We start from the raw sequence: 20,468 nt of genomic DNA on the forward strand, positions 1-20,468 counted from the left end.
CACTATCTATCTGGAATAGCGCGAAGATTCAGAAAGAATTTCATCGCATGAACTTGCATCATTCCAAGACCGCAGCAGCAATTCAATGCCACACATACCGCGGCCCGATGGTAGCCTGCCTCCTGCAGTTTTTGTCGAAGAACTCCGGGTCACCATGGTCTTGGAATGGAATTTGAATGGTACGTCTACCGGAGCTGGTGCGTCATATTCACGACCTGCTGTATGCGTACGTAGCGTCCGTCCTCCCCTCATTGCCTCCGTCGTTCTGCTTCACTGGCATTCCACGAGTGACCATCGCGCGCCCTCGCAGCACCTTTGTGTTCACTCCCGCGGAATGTTCGCCGCCGTCTTCTTCCTCGTTTCGTGCCGTAAAGCACAATACCGCCCGGTTGCTAAACAAACACGTTCACCTTCATGGACGCCCACTCTATGCAGATCTCGAGGCACGTCGCGTGGTGTTCCGTGTTTCGTTCGACACCGAATCGCGCCCGGGGCATACCTCGCGCGCTCTCAGACCGCCCCCATCAGTCAGTCGCCCGGTGACAAAGTACTCCCGGATACACTTTGGCGCCCTCTGGAGTTGTCCGCGGGTCTCTGTCAGTGTGTAACTAGTTCCTGTACGTCAGATGGGGCTACACGCGTTCGATATACATTCCTGACGTCTGCCTAGGCACAAGGACTGCGCGTCCATCGTTAAGAACACCTATAGCAAGTCGCCGGAGAAACATGGGCTCGCGGGAGCTGTCGTGGTTGCTATCGTGTCCACAGGGAACTCCCCGCCGTCGGTGGCTATATGCCACCTCTCACACGCAAAGGGTCCGAGCACATGTGTGCTGTGATGACTCTGGCGTTGCGTAGCGTTTCAGCGCGCATGCTTGGGACTAGAAGGCCGCATATATGCAGACGGTGCCCCCCTGCGCCCATACGTTTGATGATCTCCACGACGTGAAGCTTGATGGTGAGTGTTTCTCCCTCGCTCATGTACAGTTCGTTTATCTTATAACCTAATAAGCATCGAAGACATCGCCACCGGTGACAACACATTCGTATATGTCGTAAGCGCGCCCATGTTATCTTCTTAGGTACATCAGTCAGATCGTTGATGTCGGTGTCAGTGATTTTCGGCGCGAGCATGGTGCTCCGTTAGAACGTTCCGGGACAGACAAGTACCGCAGTATCTAGGACATAGTATCTCCACACGGGTGGAACACGCGCCATTTCAACTTTTGAGCCCGAATTTGCAACCACCCTATCATGTTACAGGACGAAGTTGTGCTAGAGCACACTAGGCATGGCTTCCATCTTTCATGATAGGGGCTCGGTATTCAAGGCGTTGTGCGAAGGAAGGGAGGTGAGCATCTTCGTCACACGGTTTTAATTTTCGTTTACATGTATCAATCTGCGGCAGGTGATGCACACGGGTCAAAGAACGCAAATCCGCCGTATCTTGTCCTCCGCCTTCCCGTACAGCTCAACCACGCGTCTGAGGCGAATAAGTGATGAGCCTAGGTACAATGCACAACGCGTCGATAGCGCCCGAAGTTCGGGAGACAACGCTTCCCAGTGAGCTTCCCAGCACCCTCTTCGCTGCGCAGGCGACACTTTCGGCATTCATGCTACCTCACGATGTCGGCACTGCTGTCCAGTCCTCCCGGCCATATGAACCCGCGGCGTTGAAGACGGATATATCCACGCGTACTCGGAAGGCCTGCACGACGTCATACCCGGCGGTTTTTTCGCCGCTCGAGCGAGGCTTAGTGTTCAATGAATCCCAAGGCTTGTTCGAGAGGAACTGAACGAGGTGTGCATAGGATTCGGCATCTTCTTTGACATATGAAATCCTGTTTACCCCAGACCCGCTTAGATGGATGATAATATATCCCTACCCGATCGCCAACGATGCATCTGCAGCTGTTCCCCGATCGTGCACTGGTAGCGAGCGTGTGCGCTGCTACTTGTCCGAGTGTAATTGGATTTCGAGCACCAGATGTATGTTGTGGCGACGTCAGATAGTATTCAGTCAACATATGATTGTATAGGCACAAAGGGGCAAAATTGGTGTCGAGACTTGGGTGCTGTTATAATTAAATTCCCGGATTCGATCGGGCCACCCGATCACTTTGCCATGTTTCCTGAGAGGAGACGAGTGGACGCGCTCAAAGGAACTTAAACCTCGACCACCACCATCCTCCCTCTACCACGCGCGTACGCTTCACTCTCGGACTTGTCGACGGATGCGTTGAAGCAGTCGGATCAGGGTTAAGTGCGCTCAAAGCCGGCGCAAGCGCGCGCTCGCTGCCAGCCGTTATAATCCAAGTGCCGCTCAACGACGTGGACGGCGAACACCACCAAGTCCGTTTTCCTGTTACCCATCACGAACCGAGACCGCCATAGATCTCACTGCTCGCGTGTCTAGCGCGTCCTCCCTCCCTACGCGGCGTCTCCGCACAAGGTTCATCGGCGCCGGCGTGAACAGACTCAGAAGGTCTTGGGAGCGCTCCGACCCACCTCGTGTTCGTCCCCTCCCGGAGCAGAGCCTCTCCCTCCACACACCCCATCGCACTAGTCGCCTCCTGTCACCTTTCGTGCGCACAGCTCGTACCGCCTCTACCTGCTCGCGTCTTCTAGGAATTCGGACAGGCACAGCCAAGGGGTGCGTCCGCGAAGACGTTCACTGCCACTGCCGTATCGATTATCTCGTCCTGCCTCGCGTCCTGATTCTTCGGGCTGCTGGTGGCGTATTAAACCTCGTGTCTGCGTTGACAGCTTCATGTCCACTTCCCAACGGGTCACTCGGTCCCCCGGCGGCGCAGCATCCCCAGGGGAGTCCACGAAAGCCGGAGGTGCGTCCGCCGTACTAGGCGCTTGCGGTGTTCTGATGCATCATTGTTCTGCATTTCAAGCTCCATACAAGTCGGCCGGCCCACCTGCCCCTGCGAATCTTCCCACCTCCGGTGCGTCTGCCTTCCTCCTCGCCGTCTACTCCAGTGCCCTGACGTCGTCGACGTTGTACTCTCTTCCACTCCCTAGGTATCCCCAGGGCGCACGCGACGTCCTCCTCAGTCCCCATGATCGGTCAGATCCCATCCCTGTACGACCCCAGCATGGCTATCCCCCCGGAAGGGCTCGACTACCAGCAATGGGTGGACAACTATTCGAGTGGGCAGTACGCTACATACGCCCAGGGGGGCCTTCCCGGTAATGTCACCCAAGTCCCTTTCCAGCAGCCATCGCAGCAGCAGCAAGCACAGTCCCAGCTCCATCACATCCAGACCACTGCCCCCAATGCCGCTCCCACCCAAAACCGATACAACTTCGTGCAAGAGCCGTACGCCACAGGCGAGCAGAGTGCGAGCTACGATCCCCAGTTCGTCTCACCCGTCCCCGGCGATCGCCCCCAGCGTGGAATGCCTCGCATCTCTCGTCGCGGTGGCGCCAATGTCGGATACGCTGCTGCACCCAACCTGAGGATCCCAGACCCTCCGCGTGGGGCGTACCAGCAACCCCAGCAATCCCCCCATCGCCAACAACAAGCGTTCGGTGTCCAGGGTGCTGCGCAAGGCGGCGAGTCGTACTTCTATTCACCTGTCAACGCGGATGTCATTCCGGGCGCCGGCGATCAGCAGCATCATCATTCGTCGTACAACTTCGTACAGCAGTACCAGCCCGCGGAGGCGTATTCTGCGACGACATACACGCCCAACTCCGACTTCACGAATCTACCCTCTTCCGTCTCGACGCCATCCGTCGGTGGAGGTACGGATGATGGACAGCTCACATACTCGTCGGCGTCATCCCATGCGCCCCAGCGCCCCTCGGCCCAGCAGGCGCAGTCGTCATCCTCCCGGAACTCTTCCGGTGCCGCCGCGCGGGGAACCGGACGACGCGGCAAGCCCGCCGCCAAGCGTCAGCGAGAGGAGATCCAGGACGGCGATGATAGCGACACGCAGTCCGACGACGAGCAACCTCCGACGTTGAGCGGACTTAACATGACAGTAAACGTGCCGCCACCGCAAGGTCAAAACTCGCTTCCGGGTCGGCTGTAAGTTCTCCCCTGCCGGTGCGCTTGTTGGTACTGATCATGCCTCATTCCTCACCTCCTTCCATGGACGCTTTTCGTACTGCAATCCGGGACTTGTGTCACCCGCTCGTATGCAACATACGGCGTTATCACAACGCCGGCGCTTATTCGGTCCCCGCACCGCTTCGTCCGCTCGACGGCCACGCTGCTCGTATGGCGGCGACACTGCAGGCCGGGCGCATGCAAACACTGCAAGAAGCTGAAGGTGCGTCTTTAGAAAAATCTTTGGGCTAGGAACGTGCTGTAGGCGGCGAGCCCCGCCCGCACATGGCACGATTCGAGGCTGCTGTCGTTCGGAGGCTGATCGAGGGCTATGGCGGTGCGACAGATGAGGTGCGAGTTCCCGCAAGACGAGAACACGTGCAAGCGCTGCAAGTCAAGCGGGCATCAGTGCATCGTCGAAGGCAGAAAGCCCCGGAATGCGCCAAAGTGAGTCTTCCCATTTCAGCGGCTGTGGCGGGCCTGGCGAGCCGCACCCATAAGTACCGGACGCCGCCTGTTGGCGGGTCTCCCTTCCCGCCGACGTTCGTGCGTGTGCGTGTCGAACGAAGCGCAGCCAGTGTCCCGCCCACGATGTCGTCCGACTCGTCTTCGTTTTCGTCCGATGAGATGTCAGAGGACGGGTACTCATTCGTTTTCCCCCGCCACAGCAAACGTGAATACCTCCTCGCCCAGATCCGCCAGAAGAACGCGATCATCGAGTCGCTTCTCAAGCAGGTGCGTGTGGGGCCGAACGCCGCAGGCGCGAGCCGACTGCCGACCCTGGCCGCCTTGTGCGCGATGCTGACATGCCGTTTGCGGGCCGCCGCTTTTCACAGATTCACAACCCGTACCTTGCCACGCCGATGTCGATCGCTTCGTACCGGATGGCGACGTCGCCGACGGACCAGAACAACCAGAACGTAATCGCGTTCCTTGACCGCCTGCAGTCGAGCGTGCCCCCCGCGGGCACGTCCGCCGATGCGTTCAAGCTCGATTCGCGCGGCGAGCGACACAGCGGCGAGTCCGACGAGGAGTGGCACGATGCAGGCGCGAACGAGCTTACGGAGCGGGGTAGCGCTGGGCAGGACGAGGACAATGAGCCGTTGAAGGACGCGGAGGACACCCCGCAAGCGCTGCCGGACCAGACGGTCCCGCTGGGTCTCCTCGCGAAGCTGTCCCTGGAGAACTCGCGCAGACGGCCCAGGAAGTCGGGTGCGAAGCCGAAGGAGAACGAGTCTTCGGACGATGATGTTGTGCGTATACCCGGGTACACGTTTGTGTGAATGGCGTCGCTCACAATGCTGCCTTTAGGGTGTTGCGAACGAGACGTTCTTCGAGCCTGGTCAGCGTGGCGGCGGCGGATACCGCTGTGATTGTATACTCACTAGTTGGTGATTTGATCTAGGTCCCGCCTTCAACCTGGGTCTCCGTGCAACGATGATCGAGAGCGTCAGCCCTCCGGAAATCTTGGTACACGGCCTCGTCACGCCGGACGACGTCGACAAGCTGTTCAAGATGTAAGTGATCGAGAAAACAAAGCGCATATAGTTGGATTTATCGCTTGTACAGCTACTTCGACAAGATCAACATCCACTGCGACATGCTCGACCCGGCCCTGCACACTCCCGCGACGACGTTCAACCGCTGCCCGTTCCTGTTCACAGTTAGTGAGTAGACGTCGGATTATATGCGTATGCAAGGGTTGCTCAAGCGCTCGTTCAGTCTGTGCGATCTCGTCTAGATACTACCAGGAGAAGTCCGACATCTACCCCATCGCGATGCACTTCGCGAAGCACGCTGCCGCGTCAGGCCTTCTCAACGGCTGGAAGTCGGTCGAGCTGGCTCAGGCGTACCTGCTCATGAGTCTGTACGGCGTGCCCGCGCGGCGCTGGGAGGAAGACAGGAACTGGCTCTACACCGGTTTGGCGATCCGGTACGCCTCTGGTGCATTTGCTACTTTGGCGCACAGTGTCCTCATGTCGCCTTTTTAGGATCGCCACGGATCTGAACTTGCACGTCGTGTCTAACGTCAAGCCGAAGACCGAGGCACAGGAGCGCGAGCTTGTCAACCAACAGCGTGTGTGGATCCTCTGCTACAACTTGGACAGGTCCACGGCAACGCAATTTGGCAAGCCTGCGACGATCAAGGAGGACTAGTGAGTATCTTTAGGATGATTCCCGTAACTGGTGCTGAAAGCAACACGTGCCTTTCAGCACTATCCGAAACTCTGCCGACTGGTACAAGCGGTCGACAAGGAATGCTCCAGTACGCTGTCTCCTGCTTCCCGGCGTTGCTTGGGCTCACACATTCGTGTATTCCAGTTCAACATCGGAACTTCGGCATACGCGCAGATGCTCAGGATCATGGCACATTTCCATGAAGAGATTTACTCCGATCCTGATACACCGACCGGTTTGAACCAGGTACATCCGATGCGTCCTGTCGATGCGACGAGCCCTGACCATGTCATCATTGTCTAGAACCTGGATTTCCGCGCCTCTATCGTCGACCACGACAACCAGTTGATGGAGTACTTCAAGGAATGGTCGGAGCGCTTCAAGCGCGACTCTGACTTGACTGGTTCGTCTCGACCTATCGTTGTAAAACATTGTGGCGAAGCTCACTCGTAACAACGCAGACAATGCCCTGAAGTTCCGCGCTGCCTTGCTTCCATTGTACGCAAGACGTTGTCTCCAGTGTCGGTACATGTGCTGACGTCTGCTCGTAACAGCCTCACCGGTTACTCGAGACTGGTCATGTGGTCCTTCGGGTTCCAACAAGCTTTCAAGCGCGGCTTCCGACCTGAGGACTCACTGTTCCTTGACAAGGTCCGCCCTTCAGCCATGTTCGCGACACTGGAAGCTGATCTTTGTTACAGTGCTTCGAGTCCGCGAAGTCAGTTATCGTCACTTTGATCGACACCCTGGCGCCGTCTGGTTATATGCGCACTTCCCCGGATGGTACATCGTTTATGCATATTACCGTTTGCCATACTAAACAGCGGTTTTAGCCCACTTCGTGTTTGCCTCCTTCGCATCCGCATTCCTCTTGAAGGTGAATACATAGCGGCGTTAACCATTGGCACATGCTGATACACATGTACCACAGCTGCTTCGCCCAGAGTGCTCGAGCTTCGTCTCCACAGAAACGCAGACCGAAATCTTCGACCTCATCAGCAAGCTCATCGACGTGCTCCGCTCCCCAGACATCGCCATCGACGAACGCCACACCCCCGCTCTGCACTCGCGCTTCCTTCACGGGCTCCTTAGGAAGCACCGCCACCTGGCGGTGAGTTCACGTTCTCCGGATTCTCAGGGGCCCCCTTCACAGCCCCAGGCACAGAACATGCACAGCTCGGGCTCCTCTTCGAACGCGTATCAGTCCCAGTCCTCCGGCTCCTCCGCGCAGAGTGTCCCCCAACCGCAATACCCCGCCCACGGTACCGGAGGCGTGTACGACAATGTCACGGCGACGAGCCCGATGTCTTTCACCGGGTCCGATTCGTCGCTGCCGGAACCCATGTTTGACATGGAGCCGTCGTACGCCGCCGTGAACGGCCAGAACTCGTTCCAGCTTGGCATGCAGCCTGAGGAGACGTGGGGCCCGCTCAACGCGCTGGCGAACCCCAACTATTGGAAGGACATGATGATGCCTGGGTACGTCGTATCGTCGTCGTGCGCGCGCACGCCCCGTCCGTTGCGATGCTCACAATATACATGCAGCTTCTCGTGGCCCGAGTCCCCGCCCTCCGTGCCGGAGCACATCCCCAACGGCTTCGACAACAGCTTCCAATACCACATGGCCGCACCGATCATCAGCGGCTGAGCTGTACCCGCCCTTAGCAGCGAGGGTGCTGCCTTCGTGTCGCAGGATATGCATTCTAGTAGGAAAGGAGGATAATGCAGGCTCTCCCAGGCTCTTCTTCGAGACTCGCCCTTGGATCTGTGCCAGCCCTTGTGATATATAGACCCCATCTCGCTCTCGCCTCCTTCCATCTCGTCGTCGTCGTAGTCTCTAGTGGAATGAGGCGCTCGCCTATACATTGTAGCTTACCCATCTTAGTGAAGTCGCCTGGAGTCTCCCATGTACTTGTTTTGTACAGATATATTATGGCCTCAGGCCGGAATCCCCTCTACTCGCACACGTTTTGTCAGCCTGATTTATCTCGGTTGTGTGATCCTTCGCCGCTCGTTAAATCCTCTCTGAAAGTGGTGCTCTCTCGAGAAGGGAGGGGGTCTCGAGCTCTACGTGGGGCGGTATGTTTGGCACAACGTATGAACATTCGCCGCCCGCCTAGCTCAATCGGATAGAGCGTCAGACTCTTATAACTGGTTGTATTGGTTATCTGAAGGCTGCGAGTTCGACCCTCGCGGTGGGCTACAGGAAATAAGGCAACTTTTTTGCCTCTTCGCCGGATCCTTTCCGAATCGGGAAAATAAAAAATTGCTACGCGGGCGTTGGTCACGTGCATCCACAACTTCCTCTGCGACGTTCCGAGGCCACAAATAATCGAATTGCGGGATGAACATAGAATTGTACATGATAAACTCGTATTACAGCTTCAGGTGGATGTGGAAGCCCATCGGAGACAAATCAAATCCTGCGTGCAACCCATCGGGCGCTTACAAGCGGACGCTTCAAGGTCTCTCAAAACACAAGTCGAAGCCTTTTGATTTACTATGTCAAAAAGTGGTTGGAACTTACACAAATATCCCCTGTCCATACAGGAATTTGATGTGTCACACAAGTCACTGTTCTTCAGTGGGATCTTCGCCCCGCGCCTGCCACTATCGGAGACACCTTCGGGCGAAGCCCGAGGTCGATCTGTAAGGGGTGTCAGCATCCACTGAGCGCGCAATAAGCCGGTCCCGGAGGATGAGCCCTGAGCGTTGGCGCTGTCCTCTCCGATACCAGCGGTGAACTACGGCTTGCTTGTGTCGGCGCGATGCCAGGCGCATAGGGTTCTTGCTAACCTCCAGGCTCAATACCCCGCCGATCGCCTCCTCGTCCTCAAGGTCGACGTGACCATTCACAGCGACATCATCGCCGCATTCGAGAAGACGCGCGAAGTCTTCGGCTGCCTCGACGTCGTCGTCAGCAACGCCGGCTACGCCGTGCTCGGGGAGGTTGAGGGCACGCCCGATGACGTCGCGCGTGCGTTGTTCGAGGTGAACTTCTGGGGATCGGTGCATGTCATGCAGGAGGCGGTCAAGTTCTTCCGCGAGGTGAACGCGCCGGGGAAGGGCGGGCGCGTCATCCAGATCTCCTCCGTCATGGGGATCGTCGGCTTTCCGGCCTGCGGCTTTTACAACGCGACCAAGTTCGGTGAGCACGGCGCAGGCAAATCGGCAGAGATTCGCGCTGACCGTCTCCGCAGCCATTGAGGGCATTACGGAGGTCCTTGCTAAGGAACTCGATCCTGCGTGGAACATCAAGGTGAGCAGTAGGTTCACGCACATAGTGATCTGGTGCCAGTGACTGAGCTTGGACGGTTCGACTAGATCACCGACATCCTCCTGGGCGCGTTCTTGACTCAAGGCGTGCCGAGCATGGTGAAGGTCGACCCGCTCCCCGCGTACACCAAGCCGGAGCTGCCTTCCGCCCAGGCACGCAAGGCCATGCTCGCGTCGCTGAAGGAAGAGAAGGACCCCAACTTCGAGATCAATTAAAGGTGACCCCGCCAAAGCGGCGCGCGCGTTCTACCGTCTCAGCGAGATGGAGTCTCCGCCGTTCCGCCTGGTGCTGGGCAAGGATTCGCTGGCGGTTTCTCGGGCCAAGATCGCCAGCTTCTCGGCGGAGATGGAGCAGTATGCAGTCTGGTCTGAGGATACTGAGATTGCTTAGGCCGTACGAGTCGCAATTAATTGGAGTGTTCAAGTTGTGCATAGTCTGAGTTACCCTGACCTTCAGAGTATAGAGTATCAGAGTTAGTCCTGTATCCTGGTGGAGACAGTGATTATTACCTTCATACAGCTGGATACTGTCCCGGCGCCCGTGCACGATAGACTGCACGCAAGAAACCTCAAATAATCCACAGGCTGAGGTCGCGGTGAAGAGGTTGGAATGTTAGACGCTCGTGTTCAGGGCCTTGGCGCCGCTAATTGGCGCCCTCCGCAACTCTTCCCAAACTCTCATGTCGCTCGCTGGCTCTATCTTGCATTGCTGAATCGGCGGTCACTTAACTTCATGATACTCTGAAGATAGTATGTTTAGATTGTGTGGATTACTCTGATGCGAATCTCAGGGGGCACATAAGTACGATACTGTACACTTATCACGCAGTATAGAGGTGAGTGAGCGTTGAGCTCTGTCCTCTCTGCTCGCTCAGCGTGTCTGACATACCTCCGCTGCAGCGCTCTCATTCATAATTTCGATGTATTCCTCTTCACAAATGACGCGTTCGTCGGCAATTTATGTCAACGGTCACAAGCGCAATTGCAACGAGGTTTGCCCCCGTGTATCAGCGGAAGATCAGTCATGTTCGACACACTGTGGTGTAAGTTAACGGAGATGCGCAACGGAAGTCTCGGCTTTGCGAGAACATACCCGCGCCCCCAGAAGTCGAAGTGGCAACCTCAGTAGCGAGTTCATTCACGCGGGGCGCTTGCGTTGCAGGTGACCTCATCAACGTTCCTCGACGACCTCATCGACGCTCGCGTCACCACCTTCGATCGTGTCGACGCCGATGATGTCAACCAGGCCCCCACCGCCATCGATGCCTTATAAGACCTCGCCGTACCGCCTCTTGTCTAACAAACGACTCTGACGAATCACCACTACACCCTCGACTTCTCATCAAGCTCCTCATACATCATGTCCTTCGAAGCCGGAAAGACCTACCAGATCATCAACGCTAAGGGTGGCACAGTCCTCGATCTCTCCGGAGGACAGGACCACTCGCCCATCACCGGGTACCAGTGGAGCGGCGGTTCGAACCAGAAGGTACTTAGCTGTCCTTCAATGCATCCGCAGCCGTCTGACTCGTTATGCAGTGGACGCTCGAGCAGAACGGCGACGGTTTTCAGCTCAAGAACGCTGCGACGGGCCTGTACATCGGCATCGACGGCGAACCATCGAACTCCGCGCCCGTCATCGCAACCTCGCAGGGCCAGCACTGGGAGGTCAAGCCCGACCACAGTGACCCTTCTGTCTTCAGGTTTGTTCGCTTCATTCTGACACGCCCTGGATGATGCTGATTGTGTGCGAGTAGAATCTTCCTGAAGGGTACACAGTTCTGCCTCGACCTCAGCGACCACGGTAACCCCAACCCTGGCACCCCTGTGACCCTCTGGAAGAAGTGGGAGGGTGGTACTAACCAGACGTGGAAGTTCGAGGAGGGTGAGTCGCAGTTTCTCTGTCATGTAGACCGCATATACTCACGCTTACGCAGCTGCGTGAACGACTCCGGGAATCATACCCGCACCGCAATGGATTGTGTATAACAAGCCCTGTATAATACCAATGAACGTGTACTCGCTGTAAGATATTCAACTCTCATTCCGGACATTTGTTCGATATAGCGACGTCGTCCCGATGCCCCCGGAAGTACTTCTCGATATCGGATCTATCTCGTATGCACGTCAAAACGTGTATCGTGCGCTAGGATCTGCGTGAGGTTGTTTCGAGCCCAATCGGCCTTCTGCACGATGATCAGCAAGATACTGGGAGCGGCGGCACAATATTCCTGTCCAGTCGGTCCGACACCGAATCAGGGGAGACATGTCGAGGGAGTGTGTGCGCTGATTGGTGAGCGATGATCTCGGTACTACGACCGCATCCCGCGATGGTCTCAAATGAATTGAATTGCCATGTTCAGGTTGTACCTCGATACTTCGTACCTATTCGCGCTCGCCGCTTTGTCCCGTACGTTGCGACTCATAACGAGTATTGCGGTGCGTGAATGTATCGATCAAAGGGGGTTCGTTACTCGTCAGGTGAGTTTGCGGCCAGGTCACTGGTTACAGGTCGGTGCATTTATGAGTCCCTTTCAGGCATGTAGAAATGATGCGGCCTAGGCCAAGACCTCTAGACTATGCTCCACGGCGCCCACCTGGTGACCTTCAAGGTTGCTTGAGCGTAAACACATGTGCCCGCTAATGGCGGCTGTCGTCCTTACCGCATGCGTTTCCCAGCCAGACAGAGACAGAAGCCCTTGACTCCAACCTCGCCTTGCACCTTTTACGAACCTCTGGGACCGGCTGACCTCCCACAGAGAGCTCGCGACCTCGGATTCCCTGAGGCTGCCCCGCTGGTCAATGTAGTCCGCCGGCGACTCTTCGGTGCGTGGAAGTCATGCCCTCGCACTGTGTCACCCATCTGATCACGCAAATCGCCAGCACGCCTTCTGAAGCTCAAAAAGTCAAAACGGAACGAAAGCCTAAATGTCGGACGCAGCAAAGACTCCCCCAGATCTCGCGTACTGCTACCGCGACGGCTCCCACCCGGGTCCGCCGAACACACCTCGCGTCTGCTGAGCTCGTGGAGCGATCATGGGCAAGACGCCGGTCCGATGTCGACGCAACGCGCGCGGTCATGCAGCAGTGTATAAGCATCAGCTGCTTGACTGTGTGAGGACGATCGCCCACGACGGCCGCCGGATTGTGTGTGTATGCGATCGCAGCGCATCGTACGTTGGTGAGTTCGGTCTCTGTCGCCTGCGGGGTCAATACCAGGATTGACCAGTGTTTTTCTCTCCGACATCAACTGCACCCGTACCGCCGGTGGTATGCTTCTATGGCGTTTCGAACTTGACACGCTCGGACTGACTACTGTCCAATTGCACAACGTTCAAGATACAGGCGCCGATTGCTCAAGAATGTGTACATTGCACATTGCGGCTTAGAGCTCTAGGCCTCTGCCTTCTCGCGTCGTCATACACGCAACACCTACGTACTCACTGCATCCCTCCTTCGACTTCGCCTGAATGTCCGCGTCTTCGTCTTCGTCGCCGCCGCCAGAGGCCCAGACCGCACCCACCGCGCCGCGGCACGGAGGTCGGTGCTGTCAAAGGCACCGCGGCGAAGACGACATCGCGTCCTGAAGCTTGGCCAGCGAACGGGCGCACCGTCCTTGGCGTGCAGACGGAGCTTGCTCTTCTCGTGATGCACGACCCCGCGATGATAAGGCCCCATGTCCAATCGCAAGGCACCCCGGGGCGCCTTGCGGCGAACACTAGCATCGCGGCGTCACACGCACGCGCACAAGAGGATCGAGCGTGCCTTGGCGGACGATCGTGACGCAGCGCACGCGCGCGCGTTCTAGAGGTCGAGTTTCGCGTTGTAGAAGCCGCGCGGACGAACGTGGTCCTCGTCACAGCGCGCGAAGCGGGAGCGGCAACTTTACGCTCTGAACTTTGAACGCTCGGGTGGCAAAGAGGGAATTATCGCGGGCGCCCCGGGGGTCTGTACGTGATGCTAAATCCCACCGCGTACGCGTACGAGGCATGTGGGCCCAGCGTGTTTGTGGGTTCCCGTCCTCTCGCCAACCCTGGCGCCAGCACTGACGTGCCTACCCTTCTCAGGCTCGATGATCGAGGAGCGGAAGATGTCGGCGAAGCGAGGGCGCGCGAGAGCCTTGAGGAGCACAGAGCGCGCGCGGCATCTCCATCGCATCTGGCCGCATGCGCATCTCATCTCTGCTTTGCTCTGCGCGATGCTTCGCGGAGCTGCGCGCCCGCACATCCGGGGGCGTGCATCGCGTGGACGCAAGCACACCCGGAAGCTCTTGCCGTAAGTGCGCGTCCGCGTGGGGGCCTGCCTGCCCGGCTGGGTGGAAAAGTTGGGCCTGAAGAGCAGCAAGGCTACTACCACCTCCACCGCTGTCGCGCCCGTGGCCCTTCTTTGCGCAACTCAACCCCACGCGCAGCGCACCCCCAATTCACCCTGTCGCTTTGCCGTCCCGGGACGTGTTATCGGGCGCGTCTGGGCCCTAGTTTCGTTCCGGACAGCGCGTTACCAGTCATTCAGAGTTGCACCCGCCGTCGCCGCCCCGGTGCGAGTGGGCGGGGCCCCTCTGAATTCCGATAGCCAGCGCGCCTGGCCAGCTGCTGGCGATGTGCCATTGGCTTCGGAGCAGATCGTGCATCTCGACGTGGTGGATATGCTTGCGAGGCTAGAAGACTGGAAGCCGAGAAGCCTGTATGAGTGGTCAAGCGTAACGCCCACGACAGACAGAGGGGTCGAGATACCACGGACATGAGAGTATGAGTACGGAGTTGTCATTTTGCGACGCCTTCGCTCGCCGCTGCCCGCATTCAGTAACGGGGCACCCCGGTCTGGCGGGGCGATCGGGGGGTTGTGTTGTACGTACGAGCACCGAAATGGCGCGGGTGCGGTCTAGGCCTGAGCACGGCTGGCGTAGCGTGCGCGCGGGTGGGTGGACGGTGGTCCGGGGCGGTGCTGGGTACGGGGGTACGAAGGTGCGAAGACGTGGATAGGTGGGGGTGATGTCAGCTGGGACGCGCGAGTCCAGCCTGAGCGATCGCGAAGGGCGAGGGCCATGACCAGATGAAGTGTCATGCTTCACGCGCAAGGATATTGGTGCACTCGGAACGAGCGAGAGGGGCTCGAGAGATATAAAGGCCCGCCTGGACAGGAACAGTCCTCTACCGGCATCCAGCATCACCGCAAGCTCGTCGTCGCCCTCGTCCTCGTTTGTCACAGGCACACGAAAGACCCACACGCAGACTTACCACATCAAGACCGACGCCACCACCAAGACACCGAGCTCCACCACCGTTCAACACAAACCTCTACACATCACCATGTACTCGAACTCGCGCGCACAACAGACCGAGACGCTCGAGTCTGGCCACACATACCGCCTCACACAGGCAAAGACGCGCACCGTCCTCGACTTGTCCATGAAAGACTGGTCCTCCGTCCGGAGCACAGCCTGGGACGCTAGCGACAACCAGAAGGTAAGATTTTCCTGCTCTCCATCTTACTCAGAGCTGACGTACCTTCTTCGTTGTGCACTATAGTGGGTCGCAGAGCGTGCCGAGACAGGCAGCGGGTGGACCTTCCGCAGCGTCGCGACAGGCTTGTTCCTTAGCGTCGAAGGCACCCCGCGCCCCAACGCGTCCGTCGTGGCTACCCGCGAGGTGACGACATGGGACTTATACCCTGCACGCGACCCGTCTACAGTCAGGTATGCTTGCATGTGCCTCGACAAGGAAGAACGAGCTTACGAAGTCCTCTGTTTCAGACTCGTTGTCTCCGGGCCCGGGGCACAATTGTGCGTGCAAGTCGGGAGCAGCGGTGCCAGCGTGAAGCTGGGAGACCTCCGGGATGGCGGCGAGGCGCAGCAGTGGCGGCTAGAGAAAGGTGAACGATTCGCTGATCGCTCTTGATGGCGGCACTGACGCTCGATGATTCGCAGCGTAAACATGGGTGAGGTGTGCCGACACCTAGACGAAGGCGAGGGTATCTGTCAGTTGCCAATGGACACTTCGTCGATCATCAGTTTTCGTTGTTGCTCGGTTTCTCACCTGTTTCGGCTCGAAGGACTTGCCATCGCGTACCACCGGGACTTTGCATGTTACCTCCGCTACGTATGTTGATAGTGTAGGCTACAATGAACAGCGAGTTCAGGCGAAAACAGCATGGAGAATGATGTTGAGCGCACTATCGAAGGCTCTCGTTCAAAATCAGCCCAGCGCGTGTAAGTAATTCAATTATCGTTGCAAGTATTGTGAGAGCGAGGTTGATCGCTCGAAGGCACGATCCGCGCCATATCGAACTGATACTCTCAGCAGGTAGCAACGTGTGGACGCACAAAGTACTAAGGAATACTTCGAGAGTGGATTGGGAGCATGGAAGCAGCGGCGTAGATTGGAACGTCGAAGATTGAACGTCGAAGGGCGCAACAGTTACTATATGAACCTGCTTCGGAGCTTCAGCAACATCCCTGTCCTCTGCCCGCGGCATACACACGAACCTCTCTCTCTCTGAGTCTCTATTCTGAAGGCAATTGCACCTTTGGCCCATCATGTCCCCGACGACGCAGGTACAGGCAGACCTCTACCACGGTCCTCAGGAGGGCGAGATATATACCCTAAGGAGTGTAGAGAGTCAGAAGACGCTGTGCCTCCAGACCGACACGACGGATGTAAGGGCACAGGGGACACAGAAGTCCCAGAAGAAAGTGCAAAGGGTACGTGTTTGGCCTCCGGTGTATTGGCATTTCGGAATCAGGGTTGATTTTGAGGCGGGTGTACCATAGTGGCGCTTCTTCCGGGCGGGATCGCGTTGGATGATACAAGAGGTGGAGACGGGCCTATTCCTAGGAGTCGACGAAAGATCTCTGGATGCGAATGTCATCGTCACGACCTGCGCAACGTCGTGGATGATCGTCGTAGACGACGAGGACACCTCAGTCATCAGGTAGCGGTCCATAAAGTCAATTTTAAGTTTTTGTTAACATTGTTCGCACTAGACTGGTACTCCCCGAAGCTGGGCATTGTATCGCGGTCGATGAGGACGGGCTGCCGAGGCTGAAGGTCGCGGGTGTAGAGTGCGATGCGCGCGGCATCTACAAACACCAATCTTGGATCCTCGACAGGCCTTGCGAAGTCTTGCGTATGGGGGCCGCAGAACACAATCTGCAATATTTCGGGACCACGGGATTGGTGAGCAGCCTGCTCTGCCTGTCGTCTGCTTGAGTGTATGATTCGTTGGGATGGCTGCATCGGGTACGAAGGTGATTTTTGTGCGGCATGTGTGATGTGTACTTCTCGTTGTGATAATGTATGACTCTTTAACCATGTGGGAGTACTGTATTGATGTGCAGAACATACGGGAGTGAGAGGAGGTCGATGACATTTCGGAGAGTCAAAAGGGGAAGGCCAACCACGCAACCCCAGATTAGATGAGATAGTGCCCTCAAGGTACCGTAGATAAGATAAGATAGGCATTGCGCGAGCGGGGGGAGACGCGAAGGGTCGCTCGGTCAGCGTTCACACGTTGTACTCAACCTCCACCATCTCCAGCATGTCGGAGACCGTACCCACCGACGAGCGAGAGCCTCTCCTCAGCCGTGAGTCGCATATTGAAGCAGGTGAGCCCGAGGCCTCCGCGCCGCCCGAGAAGAAGCGCAGTTGGTGGACGATCGGGTGGTACGCAGTGTTCACCGTTGTCGGTGTGGTGCTCCTGGCACTATTCATAAAGGGGTTCATCGAGGCGGACGATGTCGAGGTGAGTACTCAGCGAATAGGGTGGTACCGCAGTTATCATACGCGGTGGTCGAGGCCGGCGCTCCAGCACCATCATCCGTGGTATCTCATGACCTCTGCAGTGCGATCGCCCGCAGTGTGTCATGACCCCGGCTCGTTTATGGCAGTTGGAACCTATGCTAAATTGGTGGCCTCTAGTTTGACCTCGGCAAGGCCCTCAAGAGCGCGCTCGGTGGCGGACTGAGCGGCGCGGCAGCGATGGTCTTGCAAGTGCTCACCCTCATGCCCCTCCGTACCGTCATGAACTACCAGTACCGCTACGGGACTACCACCACCCAAGCCATCAAGACGCTGTACGCAGACGGCGGCTGGACGCGTTACTACCAAGGCCTTACCGCGGCGCTCATTCAAGGGCCTGTCTCTCGCTTCGGAGATACCGCTGCGAACGCCGGCATCCTTGCACTCCTGCAGTCGAACGGGTTCCTGAAGAAGCTCCCTGCGCTCATTCAGACGGTCTTCGCCTCTCTCGCCGCGGCGGCATTCCGTATGATCTTGACGCCGGTGGACACCGTTAAGACGACGATGCAGACGCAGGGCCGGGCCGGGATGGCTATCATTCGCGCTAGGGTGAGTATTTTTACGCAGTGCGCTCATCACTGGGTGTTGTCTGACATTCCGGGCTAGGTCAAGCGCTACGGCGTTGGCACTCTTTGGTACGGCGCGTTCGCGACTGCGGCCGCGACCTTCGTTGGGCACTACCCCTGGTTCGGCACGTACAACTTCCTCGAGGAGGTCCTGCCACCACCCACGAACCTCGGCACGAAGCTCCTTCGCCAGGCTTTCATCGGCTTCTGTGCATCGGTCGTCTCGGACACGATCTCGAACTCGTTGCGTGTCGTGAAGACGTACCGCCAGGTGAACGAGACGCGCATCGGGTACTTCGCGGCTGCGGAGGCGGTTATTGCGACGGATGGCCTGAAGGGCTTGTTCGGCCGTGGGCTGAAGACGAGAATCTTGGCCAACGGATTGCAGGGTCTTATGTTCTCTATCCTGTGGAAGCTGTTCATGGATATGTGAGTTCCACGTTTTTGCCCTAACAGATACCACGGAGGATGCTGATATCCTGTCGTACTAGATGGGCTGACAAGACGAAGTGATCTTCGTAATAGAGCGTTAGACTCCAGTCTCGCATTGTATCATATGCGCATATAGGGATCGGGCGATATCAGCGATGGTGCTATAAACCTGTTGTCTCCAAATGCGACAAGATACACGATTGCGCCGTGCACATCAACTGGCCGTGGGCGTCGGATACCGACTCTAACACTACTCATCCCTCTCTAGTCCCTCCGACCAGGACGCATACTTCTCAGCGTCCTCCAGCAGGCTCGCCGCCTTAGCCTTCGCACCCACCGCAGACTCCTTCCCAAGCATCAAACGCAGCGGCGGAGACGGCAGCTCGCTCAGGCGGTATAGAGCAAGCGCGGCTTTGTAGGTGTCGCCCTTTACTTGGAAGGATGGGTCCTGGTTATCCGTCCCGCCCGCCAGGACGGCCTTGCGGTTCTTGGCCGACTGGAGATCAGACTTCGTGTAGGCGGGGAGCGGAGGCACCTGCACGATACTGGTAGTCATCGCGTTGGTCCTGAATGCCCCGAGGGGGATCAGTGTGACCTTGCCGTGCGTGGTGAGTTTGGGATAGTCATGGTGCCGTTCAATGCGACTCACTTTGATGTTCCAGGCGGGATCGAGCTCCCCTGCAAGGGTTTCTGTGAGGCCCTCCATGGCTTGGCGAGCTATCAGCCCAGACGCTATGAGCCCAACTACAGAACGACTCACCATGCTTGCTGGCGCTGTAGAACCCGCACGAAGGGAAACCGAACAGTCCCGTCCCCGACGTGATTTGGATGATTCGCCCGCCCTTACCGGGCTCGTTTTCCTCTCGGAGGAACCTGACCGCCTCCTGCAGGACATGCGTCGCCCCCCAGAAGTTCACCTCGAACAACGCCCGAGCGGCGTCGTCGGGCGTGCCCTCGACCTCTCCGAGCACGACGTAGCCCGCGTTGCTTACGACGACGTCGATGCGGCCGAAGACCTCCTTCGTCTTCTGGAACGCGGCGATAATGTCGCTGTGCACGGACACGTCGACCTTGACGACGAGGAGGCGATCGGAAGGGTATTGGGCCTTGAGGTCAGCGAGCACCTCGGGTCTGCGTAGAGTGGCGACGGCGATGTCGCCCTTGTCCAGGACGGCGCGGGTCATGTCTAGACCGAGGCCAGAGGAGCAGCCAGTGACTGCGAACGTTCCTGTGAGTCTCTCCTTCCGCGTACTAGTAGTACACACTCACTGAACCAAACGCGCGGAGTAGACATGCTGTAAATCTTCGAGCTTTGAAGCGTCAAGATTGTCGGCAGAAGGTGTTGGAGTGCGTGTGCCGCCCACCGCTCTCTTAACCACAGCTTATATAGCCAATGCTCTACATCTGCGCGACGCTCGCCTCAACGCCCTCCACTTGGAGCCCTATCCCGACACCAAATCCCGCTTCACGGTGATTGTCAAGCCTCCGCCCGACTCCGCGATGTTCGAATGGTTGCAGGCTTCCACTGGGGACTCTGCCTATGCAATGTATTGCAAACTCTTGTGCCGACAGGAAGTAGGCGGCTCTACTCCGCCCGAACCCGCCGCATGCCTGATTTGGCGTCCCCGAGTCACCGTATAATGGCCTAGGAAGGCAAGAGTTGCTGGGTACGTACGTCGAATGCGCAGGTGGCCGCATTGGGCGGGGCACTGTTGGTACAATTTCACATCGTCTGGCCTGTATAGTATGACCGAACTCACACACCCTTCGCGTAGATTGCTGAATTTGCTATCTCGACTCATACCCCGGGCTTCTGCGAAGAGAAGTCGCCCGCCGATCTGAACCACCACACCTTGCAGAGTATGTCAACCACTGCCCAGAGTCGCGCTTCACGCACGTTGACAAGTTATGCTATTCAGCCTCTGCGTGGCCGTAATGTTTTTGACAAACGGGACAGGCCAGAGAAAATTCCACTTCACGGCCCTCCACATATACGGCACGATATCGCCCACGAACGAGCGCGGTTGTATGACTCCTAACAAAGGCGTCTATCTACCAATTTCTCCTGTTCTAGCTGCGGATTGCGTACGTACCTATCATCTTGAGATCTGGGCCCAGGAACTTCTCGTTGTGCTCACAGATCAACGCATCAGCCGT

General features: G+C 57.5%; 8 protein-coding genes and 1 non-coding gene across 9 annotated transcripts; 8 read left to right on the forward strand and 1 right to left on the reverse strand.

Moving 5' to 3' along the window:
* Positions 1-2,770: 2,770 nt before the first annotated feature.
* Positions 2,771-4,046, forward strand: TRAVEDRAFT_53135 (uncharacterized protein; the record flags this gene model as incomplete). Its single annotated transcript, XM_008046072.1, has 3 exons — positions 2,771-2,843; positions 2,904-2,954; positions 3,031-4,046. The coding sequence occupies 3 exons, from the start codon at positions 2,771-2,773 to the stop codon at positions 4,044-4,046; spliced, it is 1,140 nt and encodes a 379-aa protein (XP_008044263.1).
* Positions 4,047-4,654: 608 nt separating this feature from the next.
* Positions 4,655-7,889, forward strand: TRAVEDRAFT_53136 (uncharacterized protein; the record flags this gene model as incomplete). Its single annotated transcript, XM_008046073.1, has 17 exons — positions 4,655-4,798; positions 4,900-5,316; positions 5,375-5,405; positions 5,469-5,580; positions 5,633-5,730; positions 5,786-5,996; positions 6,055-6,219; positions 6,278-6,329; positions 6,386-6,487; positions 6,545-6,644; positions 6,703-6,739; positions 6,796-6,892; positions 6,943-7,024; positions 7,075-7,118; positions 7,173-7,352; positions 7,407-7,720; positions 7,787-7,889. The coding sequence occupies 17 exons, from the start codon at positions 4,655-4,657 to the stop codon at positions 7,887-7,889; spliced, it is 2,289 nt and encodes a 762-aa protein (XP_008044264.1).
* Positions 7,890-8,351: 462 nt separating this feature from the next.
* TRAVEDRAFT_t217 lies at positions 8,352-8,443 on the forward strand. The gene has a single exon. It is a non-coding gene; the product is annotated as a tRNA-Lys (tRNA).
* A 300-nt stretch (positions 8,444-8,743) lies between these two features.
* Positions 8,744-9,733, forward strand: TRAVEDRAFT_53137 (NAD-P-binding protein; the record flags this gene model as incomplete). Its single annotated transcript, XM_008046074.1, has 5 exons — positions 8,744-8,756; positions 8,813-8,890; positions 8,979-9,389; positions 9,442-9,500; positions 9,566-9,733. 5 exons carry the CDS (start codon positions 8,744-8,746, stop codon positions 9,731-9,733), a joined length of 729 nt encoding a protein of 242 aa, XP_008044265.1.
* Positions 9,734-10,877: 1,144 nt separating this feature from the next.
* On the forward strand, positions 10,878-11,462 carry TRAVEDRAFT_24145 (ricin B-like lectin; the record flags this gene model as incomplete). The annotated part of the gene is made up of 4 exons (XM_008045788.1): positions 10,878-11,006; positions 11,057-11,220; positions 11,275-11,402; positions 11,455-11,462. 4 exons carry the CDS (start codon positions 10,878-10,880, stop codon positions 11,460-11,462), a joined length of 429 nt encoding a protein of 142 aa, XP_008043979.1.
* Positions 11,463-14,902: 3,440 nt separating this feature from the next.
* Positions 14,903-15,586, forward strand: TRAVEDRAFT_31827 (uncharacterized protein). Its single transcript, XM_008045846.1, has 4 exons — positions 14,903-14,982; positions 15,046-15,212; positions 15,270-15,388; positions 15,444-15,586. The coding sequence occupies exons 1-4, from the start codon at positions 14,926-14,928 to the stop codon at positions 15,446-15,448; spliced, it is 348 nt and encodes a 115-aa protein (XP_008044037.1). The 5' UTR covers positions 14,903-14,925; the 3' UTR covers positions 15,449-15,586.
* A 466-nt stretch (positions 15,587-16,052) lies between these two features.
* On the forward strand, positions 16,053-16,725 carry TRAVEDRAFT_53139 (uncharacterized protein; the record flags this gene model as incomplete). Its single annotated transcript, XM_008046075.1, has 3 exons — positions 16,053-16,217; positions 16,287-16,447; positions 16,500-16,725. The coding sequence occupies 3 exons, from the start codon at positions 16,053-16,055 to the stop codon at positions 16,723-16,725; spliced, it is 552 nt and encodes a 183-aa protein (XP_008044266.1).
* Positions 16,726-17,042: 317 nt separating this feature from the next.
* TRAVEDRAFT_174772 (mitochondrial carrier) lies at positions 17,043-18,516 on the forward strand. Its single transcript, XM_008046076.1, has 4 exons — positions 17,043-17,257; positions 17,434-17,862; positions 17,920-18,308; positions 18,371-18,516. The coding sequence occupies exons 1-4, from the start codon at positions 17,054-17,056 to the stop codon at positions 18,390-18,392; spliced, it is 1,044 nt and encodes a 347-aa protein (XP_008044267.1). The 5' UTR covers positions 17,043-17,053; the 3' UTR covers positions 18,393-18,516.
* A 24-nt stretch (positions 18,517-18,540) lies between these two features.
* TRAVEDRAFT_75032 (NAD-P-binding protein) lies at positions 18,541-19,605 on the reverse strand (the record flags this gene model as incomplete). The annotated part of the gene is made up of 4 exons (XM_008046077.1): positions 18,541-18,907; positions 18,962-19,019; positions 19,072-19,527; positions 19,581-19,605. The coding sequence occupies 4 exons, from the start codon at positions 19,603-19,605 to the stop codon at positions 18,562-18,564; spliced, it is 885 nt and encodes a 294-aa protein (XP_008044268.1). The 3' UTR covers positions 18,541-18,561.
* Positions 19,606-20,468: the final 863 nt, after the last annotated feature.

This window comes from Trametes versicolor (assembly GCF_000271585.1).
Source record: "Trametes versicolor FP-101664 SS1 unplaced genomic scaffold TRAVEscaffold_13, whole genome shotgun sequence".
Lineage (NCBI taxonomy): Eukaryota > Fungi > Basidiomycota > Agaricomycetes > Polyporales > Polyporaceae > Trametes > Trametes versicolor.